Genomic DNA, 19556 nt, shown 5'->3' with positions numbered 1-19556 from the left:
CCTCAAGAGCCATAGCCAGGAAAAGAGAAAATCCACACCATAGTAGGAAAGCTGCTGCAGAAGCAGATGCCCTATTTGAGTGTGAATAATCCTCCACGGGAGGAACGCAGCCCATCTGGAAACCTGTTGTAAAACAAACCATAGGGGAAAAGCAAAGAAGGAAGCAGAGAAGGAGACAAGGGGAACATGTAAACACCTTCCAATGAAAGTGAAGCCCCGGGACCAAACACCCAAAGAAATCTGAGGCAGTGTTTACATATTTGCACTCCAGCTGTCCCAAAGTAATGACACCCACATAACCAAGCAAGAATTAAGAACCTTCCCCTACCAGCTGGGATAGCAAACTTTTAAGCAGATTACTTTGATCAGGTATGCTTCCTTAGACCAAACACAAAGGAATTGCTTAGCAAATCATGGGTGGTGAATATGACTAATTATTACTCAATTAATAATATGAATATAAATCAAGTTAAAACCTAAAAATATAAAATTAAACTGAGAAAAGTAGCAGATGAAATGGCATGCATATACTATGATCACAACTTTATGAAAACAACCTTATCCACAGATGGATAAGAACAAGAAGGAAACATGCAAAAATGAAAATAGCTTCTGCATCAGGCTTGAACTGTCACCATATCTCTGGGACAAGAGAACAAGGGAAGTTCTTCTGAAAAACCTCCAATATGGTACTTCTTGTAGATGAAAAAAAAAAAGGTAGGCGGTAGCAGTCAATGCATACGGTGCACTGACGACCACAGCAGCCCGCCTCCCCAGGTGATGTCACCACCTTCTAGAGACGGAGGCAATCAACAGGTGAGTGGGGATCGCTCAGGAAGAGCAGAGACGTTTTTTTGGAAACGAATTGCTATTGGAAAGCACAGTGATTCATTCTCCTTACTGGTAGCTGGGGTAGTCTCTGGGTTGCTGGGGACCCAGGGACTATCTTGGTCCGAGGTCGGGTACACGGTTGGAAGATGGGTGTGGAAGATGTTGTAGCCCCCTGAAGTGCTTCTCTCACTGGAGGATCCACTGCTCATGTCCTCCTCGGGAGTGGTGCTGGGGTTGATGTCATCGGGGTTAGTTCTGTATTCCCCTTTCTTGGTGTACCGGGTGCCGTCACGGTTAACAATAGCTGGGAGACAGAGAAGGCACTTTCAGAGCTGGACAGCTGACGTTTTCCGACTGCAGGAAAACTGTGGCTTATCTTAGAAGACTTCAAAGCTATTTTTCTTTTTTATGAAGCAAACCAACACCTAACTACCTCTCTAGTTGGGGGGATAGAGTGACCGATGCACTAAGAAAGTGAACTCTCCCTGCCCACCCACACACCCTGGAAATGCGGTGGGGGGAAAAGGGTGTGTTTGGGAGTCCCCAGGTTTGAATCCCAGCTTCGTGTGGCTTTAGACAAGGTAGGTAACCCTCTGAGCTTCAGTTTCATCATTTGTAAAATAGGGATGATACTACCTTCTGCTATGAGCACTATATGATATGTTGTATGGAAAGTGCTTAGCGTAGTATTCAAGACAGAGTTGGTGCTCAATAAGTGATAATTCTCCTGCCTGGTCCCTACCCTCCCTTCTCAAGTGCATGTGATATTTGTTGCTATTAACTCCACCAATTTCGAGAAAGGATTTGAAATAGGAGACAAAGAAGTGATCGGTCTCAGCAGGGAATATACAAGCATAACTCATTTATTTGTGCTTCACTTTATAGCTTCACAGATACTGTGTTTTACACCTTGAAGGCTTGTGGAAACTCTGCGTTGTTAGATAATGGTTAGCATTTTTTAGCAATAAAATATTTTTAATTAAGGCACGTTTTTTTAAAACATAATGCTATTACACACTTGGACTACAGTATAGTATAAATGTAATTTCTCTATGTGCTGGGAAACCAAAACAATTTATTGCAATATTCACTTTATTGCGGTGGTCTGAAACCTAACCCGCAATACCTCTGAGGTATGCCTATAAATTTAAAAATCCACAAAGAATTAAATTTTCTTTCTAAGCGGCAAATGTGGTCAGTTTAAATGAACTTCCAGTCCTGGCTAAGAAATCAGCATGCTTAAATATCGACAGAGCCTCTGCCATCTTCTGTGAAATTCAACCTAAAATGAAGAAGCACAGATGTGTACAAAGGTCAAAGTCTTTGGTTTAAACAAGCAGATGACTAGAATGACAGGAGGAGAAAGAGCAAGGAGGACTTCTTTCATCGTTCTCCTCTAAATGTGTTTGTTGCCTTCAAGCATGGGTCACTCACTTCACAAGTGTGCATTTAGCGGAAATGATTTTCTGCTGTATGGCATTGGTAGGACTAATGAGTCTGTCTGTCTGCCTATCTAGATTGCCCAAGTAGAACTATTAATAAAACCTAAATTTGAAAACATTCCAAAGTCTCAATCACCCTAATTATCTCTGCAGATAAAGCTCTGACGAGAAAATATGACTAAACTTGAACAGGTCTAGACTTTGAGAGAGATCTGTGGGGACCAAGGAAATGGGGCATTTATTGAGCATCTACTATGGGCCAGGCGTGCATCAGACACATTATCTTTCTTAATTTTCATGACAAATTTCATATGTTGTTTCATTACTCGGATGAGAAAACTGAGGCTCAGCTCACCCGGGTGGTAAAGAACTAGGATTTCAAACCAGGCCTGATGTAGACAGCACACCTCACAGTGCAGGCCTCCCCTTCCTTTTCCAAGGTATAGGCCAGGGGCAATCTCTTTCCTAACTGTGGGGGGCTGGAACCGTGTGGTCCAGGACGATTCTGGTCCCTCTGCCACCATCATCACTGTCCCCATGCACACGGAGGGGTCTGGCTCTTAGGAGGCAGAAATCCAGCCTCCTCGTCACTGTGATACTTCTCAAAAAATGAGGCTCAGAGTCGATCAGGTCAAGGTTAACAGGTTGACCTATTTGAAAGTTCTGGCTGAAATATTCTGTTTTCCACAGTGCCAGCTGCCTACTTCTGAGGATAATCAAGATGGTTTTAGGTCGACATGTTGTAAATCATGCTGAAACGCTTATCAGGAAGTTTGTATCCTTTATTATCATTTTTCAATACTCCAGTTAAATCAAACAGAAAATTTGGGGGGCCAGAATGTCCCTACCCCTGACCCTTATCAATCCCTGTCTCTGAGAAAGAGAACATAGCTCAGACTCAGAGCCTTCAGCAGCTGGAATTTAAGAACATCATTTAATTTTTCTTACATTTATTTTTAAGGTTACGTTTTATTTATAATCAGAGATGTTGGCTTTCCATTTGCAGTTTTTTTTTAATGTATTTTAAGTAGAAAAGAATGGGTCAATTAAATGAAAAATATCAAGTAAAAGATAGTTCTGTGTCCACAGAGATGCCAAAAAAATGTGAAAGTAGTTTTCAGATGACTGATGTTTGAGGAACAATGTATTGGGGTAAACCAGAGAGCAGTTTTAAGTCATCGAAGGAAAAGGGGAAGGGATGGTAAATCATAGCCACTGTGCCTAACCTTAGGGAAATAAGTGCTATTTTATAAAACATAGAAAATGGACCTCATCCTTTCTCCAAGAATAGGAAAACTCAATCAAGGTTAAAAGAGATACGTACTTATGGTAATTGGTCCTTCAAAGGTATTGGGCAGGTCTGTGACTGATGTGCAGTCTTCTTCAGGTGGAGCTATGAAGTAGAAAAGAAAAAAAAAGGCATAAGAACTTGAAAAAAATAGGAGCCTAACTGATGTCCATTTCTACTCGTTAGGATGGTATTTTATTATAACTTATCCCAAATCATTCTCTTCTTCTGAAACTTAAGTTTCCTAGGAACTTCTCTGACCTTGGTGACGAATTTCCCACTTTTATTTTGCTGCACACATTTTTGGAAGCTTACTTGTTCCCCTCCCCATGCCAACAAATTCATTCATTAACAAATGTATATGTTCTATATCAAGCACTGTGGAAAGCTGGGGATACAACGGTAATACGATAGACATGGTCCTTCTCTAATGAGACATTAGAAGTTATTTTTAATTTATTATTATAAAATTAATATGGGAATAACTGTAAAACTGTTAAAATAAAGAAATGTATGAACTATAATGAGGAAATCACGTGTAATCCCAATAATTTACAGAAATGATGGAAAAACACAGCCGACAAATGCAATCAAATGCCTGTCAACATGAACAGCATGAGAATCTGAAGATTAAAATAATCAACAAAGAACTTACTTAGTAGAAATATTTTTTTAAAAAACTAATCTTTCATCTTTTAATTAATGTATAAATTAATTTATTTAACAAATCTCCTAAGTGCCTACCGTATACAGACTGCTTCTCCCCATATAGTTTCTGAGGTTGTCCGCCTTTGGTCCGGGTGCCCAGAGTATTTCCTGAGGCTTCTGTTTTGGCTTATCTCATTACAGGCGCCTCTGACTTCTTTTTCTTTTGTCCTCTATCTTTACTGTCCTTTACCTTCTACTTCCCCCCCCCCTTCTTCAGGGATAAAATTTCTGACTGTACGTTGGGCCTGCCTGATCACCCACAAATGTTACAAGAGCAGCCCTTTGAGAAGCACGTCTAAAGCTCTCTGAAAGCAGACCCTGAAAGTTCCACCCTGCCTGCCATCCCATGAGTCCTAAAGGAAGCCTGTAGAATGCTTTAACCAGTGGTTCCATTCCTGCCCAAATGCTCTATTCCATAACTGGACCTTGTGTTGAGCTCTAAAAACTCAGAGAGTTTTAAACTGGCTTTGCTGTTATAGGAAGATTGGATTCATTTGTGTATTACAGCTTTTATACTCTGTGTGTGTGTGTGTATGTGTTTGTGTATATGTATGTGTGTGTGCGTGCTTTAATGTAAAATGGAAACTTATTTGTTAGGTTGGTTTTTTCCAGAGTTGCTTCTTGGCAAAGAGGAAAGAACAAAGAGATGGATGGATGGATGGGTGGATGGATGGATGCATGGATGGATGGGTGGATAAATGGGTGGATGGATGGATGGATGGGTGGGTGGATGGATGGATAAATGGGTAGATGGATGGATGGTTGGATGGGTAGATGGATGGATGGATGGATGGATGGATGGATGGATGGATGGATGAGTGGATGGATGGATGGATGGGTGGGTGGATGGATAGATGGATGGATGGATGGATGGATGGATGGAAGGATGGGTGGGTGGGTGGGTGGGTGGATGGATGGATGGATGGATGGATGGATGGATGGATGGATGGATGAGTGGATGGATGGATGGATGGGTGGGTGGATGGATAGATGGATGGATGGATGGATGGATGGGTGGATGGATGGATGGATGGATAGGTGGGTGGATGGATGGATGCATGCATGCATAGATGGATGGATGGACAAATGGTTGGATGGATGGATGGATGGATGGATGGATGAGTGGATGGATGGATGGATGGGTAGGTGGATGGATGGATAAATGGATGGATGGATAGAGGGAGGCAGACTGCTATCACAAGGAAGTCTGTTATCACAAGTATTTTAAGTGTCCGGCCATAAATTGCTGGGTACCCATGACACTGGACAAAAACACAAGTCAAATGAAACAGGGTTTGATTGCTTCCCAGTTTCTAGAAGCATCTTTTCCCACAGATAAAGGGGATGCCCTTTACCTGCCTATTCTTTGGCCTCATAGTGAAACTAACTGGCAGCTTTATATATTCAACTGCAGAAGAGCAGGTCTTAGAAATAGCTGTTCTTGCAAGCATTGATCAAAAGATTTCTCGGAAGAGAGACTCTTCAAAGAGAAAGTCACCTCCTTGGTAAGGCCATTCCTCACCATCCAATCTAAACCAGCCTCTCACCACTCTCCCACATCCATCACCATTGCATATTTGTTCTCATTTCTTCTTCAGGTTTACTGCTAGCTAAAATTATCTTATTCACATTACTTGATGGCTGTTCATGTCACATCTCACATCCCCTACCCTCTGCCACCCACCCACCTCCACAGAAATACGGAAACTCCACAAGATGAGTAGTAACTTCATCTTTCTTGGCTAGAACAATTTATTTGTGATGGGGACAGAGAAGCACTCAAATATTTGTTGAATGAATGAAAAAAAGAAACACCAATACAATTTCCCAACAGTCCATTCTTCCAGTAAACATACCTAAGACATTAATCCCCAAAATGGTCTGCAAATACAAACAGGTCAAGAAACATCCAGATGAACCCTGAATGACAATGCCATAAGAAATGATTAAAGGAAGTTTCAGATCTATCAGTTCTTTTACTCATTTTAAGCATTTACTCAACACATATGACAGATCCCATTATAAACGAGGAGAAAAAAGATAAACATTTCTGTGTCTGCTTTTGAGGAATTCGCAGGTCATGGGAGACAATAATAATACTTCTTTAGATTTTTACAGTTTTCAAAAAATTTTCCCAATGATTCCCTCACTTGAAATTCAGGGCAAATAGCCAACCTGGGAGATCTTGCAGAGTATCTACACAATCTGTTCTGGGGACACCACCAGAAACTGTCCTGACCTATGAGATGTTTCTGATATTATTATATTGCTCAAACCCAGAAACAGGCCTTGGATTATGGCTTCTTAGTGGCAGGGATGGAATAACCTCCCCCAATTTCAAACACAATTGCAGGTAACAGTAGTACACTGGGGATTTCCAGGAGTAAAGTTGTAACAGAATGAAGCATGATGTCAAAAACACTAAGACAGTTTTGCAAATGGTGAGAGCATTGGTTCGAATGGAGTCCCTTCATGCTCCAATTCACCCTAACTTTTATAAAGAACATCAAGTCTGGCAAACATACTAAGATGGATGCTGACCCAAATGTGCAGTTAATACATTCACGCTCCCATGTCAGATACAGGGCGTCACTGGACAGCCTTTCACTGTGTTTAATGAGCATCGCACTGCTGGGAGAATCAAGCCTGGTGAGGTTTCCCTGAACCAAAGGATTTGTTAGAAAGGCTCTGAGATGAGCTTCCTGATAGGCTGCATCTCAGAAACCTTGCGCCCACCACACCAAAATGGCCAAGAGAAATGTTAATTATTCAGTCTAGCCAATCACTCAGTGACATAGAAAGACAGCTTCCTCAATGCCCAATACATACTTGTTGAATAAATGAGTGAATGAATAAACAGATGAATGCAGAATCTTCCCCTAAATTCCTCCTTCAAAAGAGAACGAGGTATTTTACTGAATGCAAAACTTCAAAAATGAACTAATTCAGGTCAGTTCTCTGTGTCAACACAGAAGTCATCAACTTGTGCTGGGCCTGACCCCTGAGAAAAGAGGCAATAAAAAGCAGGAAGCCTTATTTTCATTTGTAAACCATAGGCCGTGTTTTACAAAAACACTGCTGAAATTGTAAGCTTATAGAAAGTATCTGCTAAGATGGAGCTGGCTTTGGTCCCTGTAGCCAATTTGTGTCGGGATCACATCACCAGGTCCTGACCACTTGCTTGTAGGTCTCAAGCTAAGATGGATTCAAAGATCTTTCCAATGGGATCCTTGGCATAGAGCACAAGGTTATCAAGATCTGTCTCTCACTCAACACTCCCATCACTCAACTCTAAACCAAGACATTTAGAATGTATTTATCCTTATATAAACATTCTTCCCCAGCTCCTTTATTTTTCATCTCATGAATTCAACAAGATTAAATCCCAAGACAAGAAATATGCCCTCTGGTTCCTTCTAACTCCACTCTGCCCAACACACTACTGAATGCATGTCGTTGATCAATAAATACTTTTTAAAAACATATAGAAAATTGATAAAAGTGCTCTAACCATATTGAGTAAATTTAGATATGAGAAAAGGAAAACCATCGCTTTGAACTTTACTACTTTGCTACAGCTGCTTTGCCACGCACTACCCCCCAGGACATCTCAAGCTTTTTAACAGAACTAACCTCCCCAAAGAAGAGGAAAGTTCATCAGTACCGTTCACTCCCTTCTTTGAAGATGGGCCCAACCCTATGGGCAAAAAGGACAGGGAGAAAAGTCTCAGTAGTAACTGGCCTAGACAGCTTCAACTCCAGGTGATAAAACAGTGGGAGCGTCTACCTTTTTGAATGAAGGTTCTTTCCAGCAAGGGATACCAACTTGTAAACCAGGCGAGACAATGTGCATATACTACAACATAATTTATTGCATACATTCACCCGAAAAGATTCAGTGGGAGAAGCAACAGGCAGTGCCTCTCTCCAGAGGCTGGAGAGTATGCAGCCTTGAATTTGCCCTTCCCACGTGACCAACCCCTTCACCTAAAGCACGAAGCCTTCCCAAAGCCTTCCTCCGACCTCTGACATTAAGCTAACCTAGTTAGAACATGTGTGGCTCTGTGTCTCTTTCCTACTGAAGTGCATGTGGTTCTTTCCTACTGAATTGCATGTGGTTTTTCTCATCATGTTATTAGAATAGACTTTCTGGTATAGGTGTGGGGACTGGATAGCGACCACGTATTGTTTAGCCTCAGTTGGACTCTCCTCCTTGGGTCAAACTCCATTTGTGTTCTTTGCTTATATAACAGGGAAGAGTAAACACTCTGTAGTTTTCCTCCTTTTAAGTTCCCCTCCCTCGGTTCAGTGACCTGTATAAATTTGACATAATTTACTGGCCTCATGCACTCCATTTCAACTAACCAGCCCTGATATTTTCTCTTTCTCCTAAGCGCTAGAATTCCCTTCTGAATTCCCACTCTCATCCCTGCTGCTCACACAACAGTGGATGGGTGGGGAAGCCAAAAGCTACTGATGTAACCTCACAGTTTCTTTGATGCCCTATTTAAGCTTAAAAATCCATGTAGACTTTATATTCTACTACATATTACACATATGTAATATCTGTGTTTGATTTATAAAAACAATGTCTTAAGTCATCATGTAATAATATCTGTCTCATATAGGGAATATCTTAAGTCATCTTCCAGCTAATTTAACATCCTCTTCCTACCTTTAAGGAAACTGACATGTCAACAAGATATACCACATTTGCCTTGTGACTCCGTCTTCCCCTTCACACACTCTTAAACCTTCAGGGGGGAACAGAAGGCCCCGTTTGAGAAGTAAGACATTTGATGGTTGGCATTCAAAAATTTGACATTGCTGGGTTTGACTCTCTTCAAAAGACCCTGAAGACCCATGGTGCACAGAATTTCAAGATGTTGCTAGGGCCTGAATTAGACTTGTAAGCACGAGTCTCCAGGCTGGTGGTTGGAAGCAAGTCCCTCACACAGGGAGGGGGGCCTGGCCAGCAGCCCAGCACGCATATCCTAACTTGGCTTTCTTATTCTCTAGCTGTTGGGTTTTCAGTTGTTGGGTAAGGACTCAAGAAGGTCAAAGCCCTACCATATATCCTCCCAGCCTTCTCTCCAGCCCCAACATGTAACAAACACCTCCAAGCGAAGCCATTTGGCTTATGCCCCAATGCTACCATTAGATTCGATTCATGTCACTCCCTTATTCAAAACCCTGCCATAACTTCCCATCACGCTGAGAATAAAGTCCAAACTCTCTACCATAGCTTACAAAGCCCTATGCGACCTGGCACCTGCCTACCTCTCTGACTTCATTCCCTGGCTTTCTCCCCTCTGATCACCGGGTTTTATCCACCATGGCCTCCCTGCTATTCTCAGCACAGGCCATGATGCTCCCACAGGCCTGGCTTTGCACTGCTATCCACGGTGCCATGGCTTCCCTCCCTCGCTTCGCTCAGGGCTCTCCCTATCCCCAGCTCCTCAGAGGCACTTTCCCTGACTATCTTCTCAGGAAAACAAAGCATCCCCAGCACTCTGTAGCCCGTTGCTCTGCTTTCTTTTTTGTAACGCTTGTTACGCTCTGACTTTATGTAAGTTATTTAATATGTATTTGTTCACTGTTGGCCTTTCCAACTTAGTAGGTAAGCACCCTGGAAACAGGAATCCTTCTTCTCCTGGAGAGATACTCAGTGAACATCTGTTATGTGAATGGAGGCTACACGAATCCCCACTTAAACCAAGATTGTCAGCCATGTTGCTGAAGGCTGGCAGGCCAGAAGCAACCCAGAACACAAAGCCAATCCACTTGGAACCAACCTGAAGCATTGAAGCAATATGTGTCATACTGGGAGGTATTGGATGTGAGGATGTACACTCCCGTGTTGTTTGCAGCACAGATGGAATTGGGGTGGATCCGTGGGATCACCACGTGCCCATCTATGAACCCGTACCTGCAAAAGAAAAACCAGAGGTCATCCACCCGCAAGGCTATAAGCGGGGATTTCATAATATCCCATCGAAGGACATTTCATGCAGTGCAATACTTCCTTCAGTTCACCCCAGGGATGCTACAAGGTTTCGACAACTGAGTTATGGGAAAGCCAAAAATAACAGCAGAGGGACAGTGAAAGGGACCAGCAAGGCTGATGAAGACAAAGTGATTTTTTTGGAGCTCTATAAAAAGTGTTTGAAAAAATCGATTCATGAAAGAAAAAAAAAATTAGTTTCAAATAAAATCTATGGTCAGCAGTCAGGCCAGTTTGAACAAGCAGAGGGACACCCAAGTCACAGAATGACCCCTTGACGATGTGAGACCCACTCTGGCCTGCCATTACCTTCCTATTTGCCAGAAAATACAGAAAATGACTGCCTCGCATCAGACAGAACTAGGTGGCTCTTCGTTTCAGTCCACGAATGGCAAACCTGCCTTATTTCCCAACCCCTCCTCTTCTTTCCTGGCCTCACCTTTTCCTGTGATTCCCTCACGCCAGACCTCATAGTTCTAAACACAAAGCCTTGTTTATATGCCATATACAATGCATCTTGTCCCATGAGCATCTCAGGCATAATTCCATTGCCAGTGGAAGTAAATCGACCGTCATTAAAATGGGAGTCAGAGTAATTAAGTAGATAGCAACGCCTCATTAGCTCAGGAATTTTCCAGAAGCAGCAGAGAAGTGCTTAAGCCCCTTTGCCCCACCATGGTGTTTCTGGGAGCGGTTTGGAGCCGGAGGCTCTTTCAGATACAACATACAGCACCCAGCCTCTTCGATCAGCATCGTGGTGGCTGAATACTTACCGCACGATCTCTCTCCAATATAAAATGCCTCCGAAAATGAGATGTGGGCTGAGAAAATACCATTTACAAGGGAAGAGGCAGAGGCAAGGGAAGAGCAGAGAGGGAGAAGCTAAAGCCAACAGGTTTTTGAAAATGCAGTGCTGGCTAAAAGGCACAGCCCAAATCCTTTTAATCTTTCCTGCCAGGGGTGACAGTACGTACTGCATCACCCTGCAGGACCTATGGGAATGGTGGTGAGTCTGAAATTTCTAAGCACATCGAACTCATTATGTCTAAGTTGCAAAAGCTGACATGACTAATTCCTCATCTGAATGGCCAGACTGGTTTCTCCAAAGACTCCTGAGCTTGGTGCGGGGAGCGGCCGCAATTAAATGTTAGTAAGTTTCCATGTATCTGAGAATTGCTACTAATCAGGGTGGGGCAGACAGAAGAGAGGAGATGCTAAGGTTCTTCCATCCCCCGTGAGACTCTCGCATCTGTCCTGTGGCAGGTATCTGATTCATAGCTACCTGAGTGAAATTATGGAAATAAGTTTTGCAACACCTAAAACCAGCCATGGGTAGAATGATAGCTGTCTTTGGCACAGTTTTTCTTCGTTTTTTTAAAATAATAACACTCCTTGGTGAGCCTCCTGCCCACCCCATTCCCATCACATTCTGCTAGCCTGTATCACACCGACATTCTAGAATTTAACTTATTCCTGAGTTTTTATCACATCGTGTCGACCGCTGGTTTTATGTGTCATCCTGTCTATAAGTTGGAGATATTAAAATTTATATATGTGTATACTTCATGAGTAGGTTGGTGTTCCCAGGGAGGAAAGAAATACTCAGCAACTCCATCCATGCACCAGACTTTCATCTCCCTTTTGCTCTCAGTCCTTAGGGAGGGCGGGGTCATTAAATCTTGCCCTGGCCTCGGAAGCTGGTCTGGTATCCGAACTCCTCCCCATGAAAGTGATGTGGCCCAGGGTGGGCTGCAACTAAGCCTCAGTTGCTTCCTCTGCAAAGTGGGGTCATATAACCGACCCCTGGTGCAGTCTGAGGATTAAGGGAGTGATATGGGCAGGTAGGCTGGGGTCACCCGGCATCTAAGGGCTGGGCAGGTGGGCTGGGGTCACCCGGCATCTAAGGGCTGGGCAGGTGGGCTGGGGTCACCCGGCATCTAAGGGCTGGGCAGGTGGGCTGGGGTCACCCGGCATCTAAGGGCTGGGCAGGTGGGCTGGGGTCACCCAGCAGCTAAGGGCTGGATGATTGGCCAGTGGGTACAGTAAGAACTTCCCCTGTTTTCAACATATGAGAACTTTTCTGTATTTAGCAAGTTGGCCTTGTCTGCATTTCACAATCAAAATTCAGCTTACTAAATCCACTTTCTTAGGCCACTGACCTAGTCAGGGCCATATTTAAACAATTAGCCTTAGGAATAGAATAAGTGGACCTGCTAATTAGCTTTCCTTCATTGCAGCCTACAGCTCAGGTTCAGAAGTTACCAGAGCTATCTGCTCCTTTTATATTCTCCCAAGACCCTGCTCTGAACACACACAGATGCCTGCACACATCTGCTCTTTGTTTTAGAGCAGTGCTGCTCATTAGAACTTTCTGCAAAACAGAAATGTTCTATAATCTACGTTGCCCGATAAAGTAGCCACTAGTCATTTGTGGCTAATCGAGCACTTGAAACGTAGCTAGTGCCAATGAAGAGCTAAAGTTTTGATTTTATTTAATTTTAATTAAGTGTAAATAGCCATCTGTGGCTGGTGGCTACCATATTAGTGCACTTATGAAGATGCGCTTTTTCCTCAACAGCAGAAGTATCTCAGTTCCCACCCATACTATGGGTGCCTTACTCTGTAACCAAGGACAGGGGATAGATGTATTTAACTTACATTTAATGGTTTCCATAAAGAGTTCTGCAGCTTGACTTTTTAAAAAGCAGCCTATGTTTGCGTGTTGAAGAGAAAAGGGAACCACGTTACCTAACGCTATCACATTGCAAAAGTGCAGAGGGGTAGCTGCAGGCTGGGGTGGAAACTTCAGAGAGCAGTTGTCCAGATTCCCCAGAGCTCTTCTAAAGAAAACAAACCAAACCGAAACACTTCACCACGGTGGTCACCACTGCTTGCTCTTAAATGTGCACCACTTTCCACAAGCACATGAGAAATTCAGAAAAATAAGGGCCATGCTTGCTGTGAATATCCTGGAGCAGATATCCTGGGCCTGAGGACAGCTCCCTGAGCACTGTGATGTCTGGTAGGAGGCCTCTCTTGGTCCCTCTCATCACTTTCCCATCACTTGTAATAATACATCTCAATAATTTTCATGCCCTTTTCTCTCAAATCAGAGCAACAGAGAAGAGAAACAAAATCGAAAGAGAGAGAGTTGTTTGAAAAACCTGCTTTAGGCAAGTCTGCAGGGTGAAGACTCCACCAGGCACAAATTTATTTCAAGCACTGTTATTTGGTTCCCTTTCTATTGTGGTTCTGACAAGGACATTGCACGCTTCTTCAAAGCCTGGAGAGCATGTTGTGGAAGCACCTCAGGCAAGTGGCTTCCAACACATGACCCTTAAGGGCCTCCTCTAGGCAACCCCTCCCTCTGTGATTCACAAACGTGTCTTCAGCCGGCCCTCAATTTCAGCTGGTCATACTGGTTCCAGATGGACTTGGCCGGATTAAGGGGTGGTGCCAACTCTTCAGGCAAGCAGCCATTCAGCTGTCACGGAGGAGCCTTCCTGGGCCTAAGCCCCACCCCCTGGACCCAGGCAGCCTACTTTCCCGCGGCAGGTGGGGGCTGGTCCCTTACCTGCAGGTCTCAAACCCTGCGAGCAGGGCTGCCTCCATCTGGGCCATGGTGGGCAGCGTACAATTGAAGGCCTTGCAGAGGTCAGCAGCCTCAGTCTTCGAGATGCTGTAGCGACCATTCTTCTCCACGTGGAATACACCTTTGTATCGGCAGGTTATATTTAGATCTATGGGATGAAAAGAAAAGGTTAGATTCTTCTGCATCAATAATTTGGAAAGGATAAGAAGTCTGTTTTAGAGCAGCCTCATTAAAAAGACGAATAATCTTCCCTACTGGCCAGAGCCTTCAACATTCACTGTAGCGTTTCAGAGCATCACTACTTCACTCTCAAATCTGAGATAAGAGGCAGAGAGTAGCATCACTTTTACATTCTCTCCGCCGACTGCTCTACAACAAAGTTTTTACAAAGCATGTGACTTATTTCTGATTAGGAAAGTAGCACAAACTTGGGGAAAACTTACAAAATTCAGGGAAGTAATGAAGGAAAAGCAAGTCCACCTCTAAGAAAACTACTGCAAACATTTTAAACATTTTGCTATATCTTGTCTCAGTTTGTTTTCTGAATGTGTGTGTTATGTATATACTTGCGTAGTTTAAATGGTACTAAATATACAATTTGAGGTGTAGGAATCTTTTTTTTCCACTTAATGAGTATTTTCCCACAATCACGTGGTACGGCTCCCCAGCTGATAACCTCCAGTGACTTCTAGTCACACCCAGAATAAATTTCCTTATCATGGCTGATAAGACCCACATGACCTGGCTCCTAACCTTTAAGTAGCTCACTCTGTTCCAGGCACAAAGCTTTCCTTCAGTTCCTTTGGACATTCTGAGCCCTTTCCCACCTTAAACATTTAGGTCTGACTTTACCATTTTTTTTTTTTTTAAGATTTTGCAAAAACTATATTGATAGGGTATATGTGTGGAAGTCAGTTCTAAGGGGGAGTTAGAACAAGATGGGATAGATGGGATACAAAACAATACTGGACCTAACTTACTGACATGAGTGCATTTTACATGTTTAAGTTTTTTTTTAATTTTTTATACAATTTTTAAAGGTTACACTCCATTCAGTTATTACAAAATATTGGCTACATTCCCTGTGTTGCACAATACATCCCTGTAGCTTATCTTACACCAAGTGGTTTGTACCTCTTACTCCCCTACCTCTATATTGTCCCCCAGCCCCTCCCAACTGTTAACCACTAGTTTGTTCTCTACATCCGTGAGTCTGCTTTTCTGTTATATTCACTAGTTTGTTTTATCTTTTAGCTTCCACATATAAGTGATAGCATACAGTATTTGTCTTTCTCTGACTTATTTCACTTAGCATAATGTCCTCTATGTCCATCCATGTTGCTGCAAATGGCAAAATGTAGTCCTTTTTTATGGCTGAGTAGTATTCCATGGTATATATAGACCACATCTTTTTATCCATTCCTCTGTTGATGGCCATTTCTGTCTAGAATGTACTGTCCCCTGATCATCCCATTTTGTTTTTCAACTTGAAATCACCTCAACTTAGGGTCCTTCCCTGAACATTCTTATCCAACCCTCAGCGTCTCCCTCAACTTACTGTGCTTTTGTGTCTTCACAGCAACTTGTCTATTTATTTGTGCATTTGGTTTTTTCTGTCTGCCCTTTCTTTTGATGGAAACTCCAAGAAAGCAAAGGCCTTTTGCCTGTTTACAGCTGTTTCTCTAACACTCACATCAGTGGCTGACAGAGAGCAGATGCCCCATAAATATTTGTTGAATAAATGAACAACTCCTTGGAATTTCTTCAAAAACACACTTTGAACATATTGCCAGATAGATCCAAGACCTGTTCTTTACTTGCAAGAGTTAATGCGTCCAAAATGAAACCTAACTGCTACCAACCAGTTTAAAAATGATTTAGTCCTAGGACTTCTGTGAGTTTGCAGACATGAATCTGAAATCTCAATAAGGAGCTGAAAAAAAAAAATCACCTGGTGTTCCCTGATCCTCTGTAACAATCTCAAAAGACTTCAAAGCCCTTAACTGAAAACTCAATATTCTTCTGCATGATGCCCAGTTTGCACCTGAGTAAACGCCAACACAGAAAGGTTCTGTCCTTGAAGCTGTCCTGCTGAAGCAGAGCACTTCCTTGAGCCTCAAAGACAGTCAGACATTGACTCTGCCAATGCCAGACACCACTCTGTCAGTCCCAATTCAGACAGAATTGGCTTTAACTCAGAATCTCTCTCTCACGTGGGTGGGTCCACAGGTCATCAGGAAGATTCTGCTTACTTATCAATGAGAAAACTGGGGCTCAGAAAAGTGAGCTGCACAAGGAAGTGAGAATTGCCGTCCAGAGCCTGTAGTTGCCTTCCTGAACCCCAGTTGCTTTGTTTTACATTTCTGAGCTGATAGCCAGGGCGGAGAAGCCTGCAACTGCAACGTCCCTGGTTACCCAGCAACTTTGGGGTTCCGTGTGGCATCACCTTTCAAAGACCCTGAGAGGTGACTTGTATGTATGTATGTATTATTTATAGGTGAAGAAACTGAAGCTCAGAAAAATGAAATGACTTTGCAAAGTCACCCAGCCATTAAGTGGCAGAGCTGGAATTCCATCTCAGGTCTGTTAACGCCAAAACCCACGCTCCAATCCACTTTGCTATGTGCCCAAGAATCATTTCATATCATTAGAGCAAGTTTTCACTCTGGAGGGAAGAGATACACCTAAACAACTGCTACATAATGAGAAAGATAGGGTCAGTGTTAATGGGATTGTACAGCCAACAAGTGCTTTCTCCTCTCTGAGCAGGAAGCAGCTTCCAATCACTAGAAAACAGAGTCTGATGAATGCAGATCGAGATGATAAGAAAACTGTTAAACTTCTCTACAACCTTTCTCAACTCTGAAAATAGTAAAAGAAGACATAAAAAATAGAGCTTTTGCAAAGACATAAGCCAATATCAAGTGATTCTCTTTTCTTTGTATCATTAGCATGGAGGTGCTTTTAAAAAACATTAGAACTAGGTGAAATGGAGAGCACGTGTTTTGGGGAGACTAATTCCTTTTTGGAGTGGTGTCCTTTGGAAGCCACTCACACAATACTTGGCTGGTGAGGCCAGGGGAGCACAGAGGGGGGAATGTACAGGGCCCTTTTGAAACGCTGTTTGTTTTTACTGACATTTTCAGCTTTGGCCTCGGTCGGCCAATCTTTGCCAAAGGAGACTGTCACGCTGGGTGACCATCCTTCCGGGGGTCCTCCGTGTGTAGCTTACAAAAGATCAGCAAAGCCTCCCAATCAGTTTCTCGGAGGTGAGGGAGACAGAGGACACTTCAGCAGATGCCAGGAGAGGCAGACCGCCCATCAGCGTGTGGCCAGGTGGCTGCTGTCACTTCTAGGTTAAAAATAAAGTCTGAGGCATGGATGGTGGTTTGGAGCTGAATGACAGTTTCTGTCTTATTAAAATAAATCAGAGTTTGCCACCTGGCACACAGAATATGCAAATGCGAAAGGAACCGATTCACACTGAGACGTTTGAATAAAATCCCTTGAGTTCCACGGGCGGCAGCCAACATCACTTGATAGATGATACACACAGGAGTGTGTAAGTGTGTTTCTAGGTGTGCATGTGAGTAGTGAATGTGTGATGTGTGTGCTTGAGGTCAGCCAAGACAGGAAGGGCCAGATAAAATCAAGCTTCAGCCTTCCTAGAAATGCGAGGCTTACCCAGCGTGTGTAGTAGGTGTCAGAAAAGGGCTGCTGAATGAATGAGGAAATTCTATGCAATGTGAGAATTCCACGCTTACATTTATCTTAATCTCGCACATAGAAAAGGTCCAACTCCTAATCTTGATGGCATTCAGCCATCTGGGAATTCCAAAGACGGTGCCAAAACCGTCACTTCAGGTCAACAGTATTCACAGTTCCTCCCCTCTGGGTCCCTCGTGTCTTAAAAAGGACCAAGCCTTCAGGGCTGTGTATCCGTTAAGCCCTGATAATTAATGAAGACTTTCCAACAGGCTTTCTTAACACTTACGCAAACAGAAATTATTACCCCAAAGGGTATTGATGATACTAACAGCAATCACATATTGTGCACTTATGTATATGCCAGGCACTCTTCTAAGCATTTGACAAGTATTAACTCATTTTATCCGTAAAACAACCCTATGAAGTAGGTAATATTATTATCCCCACTTTTCCCAATACAGAAACTGAGGCGCAGAGAGGGGAAGAAACATGCCCAGGTTCACAGAGCTCGTAATGATGGAGCCAGGATTCAAACCCAGCCAGTCTGGGCACCGAGAGTCCACAGGCTTAACCACCAGGGCACACTATACTCCTCACCCCGATTTACATAACTTGTTTTGCTCTCTCAACCTCCCCCGTGTATAGCTGAGAATATCCCCAAGGTTCAAGTAAGGTTAAGGTAAGGCCGAGGCGTGAGTAGCCACGGACCACAGACCACTGGACAGGCATGCGTGTCCATGGCAATGGCACTGGCCACACTGCAAGTCCCTGTAGAGAGGCTGGACTCCGGAGATATCTGTGCATCTCTCGTGAGAAACGGAGATCCCTGTGATGCGGGAGCTGCCGTGACTCAAGGGCCTAATATTAAATGGCCGATTGCATCTCTCAAACAAGCCCGTCCAACTGGACGTGAATCAAGAATGTTTTCCGTTAAGCCCTCTGGTCTCCAGTAAATCTCCTGTATCATGTAATACAGGAAAGATTCCAAGTTCCCCCCTCCAAGAGACCCAATGGGCAACATTAACGTTTGGAGGCCACTTTCAGATTCAGGGTGGAGCCTTTCTGGAGGGTGTTCGTTATGATGGGGTTGCCAGGAGGACAGAGGGGTCATCGGCCCGGCACCCAAGGATCTCATTGCCCACGTGGGAAGAGGTCGATCAATAACCCGTCAGGAAGACCACAAAAAAGGAGCTCTGCAAGAGAACTGTTTAACCAGCTCTCTGGCACCGACTCACATGAAGGCTGGTAGTTCAACTTGGAAGAGATCCACCCCAAACTGGGTTCAAATCCTGACACTGCCACTCACTCCAGGTTACACAGCTAGTTAGTTTCTTACCCTCTCTGACACTCAGCCTTCTCCTTGATGGGATGACAGTAACATCAGGGTTTGTGGGGCTGTGAAATGAGACAAGATATGTCAAACACTTGATACAGTGTCTGGCACTTAATCAGAGCCAATGAGTATTGCATACTTATTAGGTGGCCGATCTACTTCAGCTAAATTAATTCTCACAAAGGTGCTATGGAGTGGGCACTATTGCCAAACCCACTTTAGAGACAAGGAAACTGAGGCACAAAGAGGTTAAACAGTGTATCTAAAGTCACCCAAGTGGGAGAGTCAGGGTTCTAACATCTGTGCTATGCTGCCAATTATGTGGGGTTCCAGGTAAATTCATTCTTATTTGGATAAACCAAACTGACCCATAACACCATTAATTTTACCTGTATTTTTCACTAAGCCTCACGTCAAGGAAAACAGAGCTTTCTAGTAAAATCGCCCTGGGCCTGAGACACATAGCTTCTTGGTTTGCTCCAGTCACCTCGAGAGTGAGAGAAAAGCACGGCATCTGCTGAGAGTACAGCACTGTGTAATCTTTACCCAACTCACCATTATGTGCACGTGTCCAAATTTTCCTAAGAGGTGAGTGAGGGTGGGGATATTACACAGCCGACTAGCCATGGAGCTGAGTGACAAGACGTGTT

General features: G+C 43.5%; 1 protein-coding gene across 24 annotated transcripts in view; it reads right to left on the bottom strand.

Annotated features, from left to right (window-relative positions):
* CD44 (CD44 molecule (IN blood group)) overlaps positions 1-19556 on the bottom strand; it is an 86657-nt gene that overhangs the window by 37602 nt on the left and 29499 nt on the right. For all 24 annotated transcript variants that reach the window (XM_073808763.1, XM_004316153.4, XM_019947914.3 and 21 more), the window contains exons 2-5: positions 13848-14013; positions 10065-10198; positions 3598-3666; positions 902-1135 (exon numbers count right to left, since the gene is read on the bottom strand). In XM_073808763.1, the coding sequence (XP_073664864.1) occupies positions 902-1135; positions 3598-3666; positions 10065-10198; positions 13848-14013 (603 nt within the window). The remainder of the gene's footprint in view (positions 1-901; positions 1136-3597; positions 3667-10064; positions 10199-13847; positions 14014-19556) is intronic.

This window comes from Tursiops truncatus, chromosome 8, assembly GCF_011762595.2.
Source record: "Tursiops truncatus isolate mTurTru1 chromosome 8, mTurTru1.mat.Y, whole genome shotgun sequence".
NCBI lineage: Eukaryota > Metazoa > Chordata > Mammalia > Artiodactyla > Delphinidae > Tursiops > Tursiops truncatus.
The sequence above is the reverse complement of the archived record's forward strand: the minus strand, read 5'-3'. Positions and strand labels throughout refer to the sequence as shown.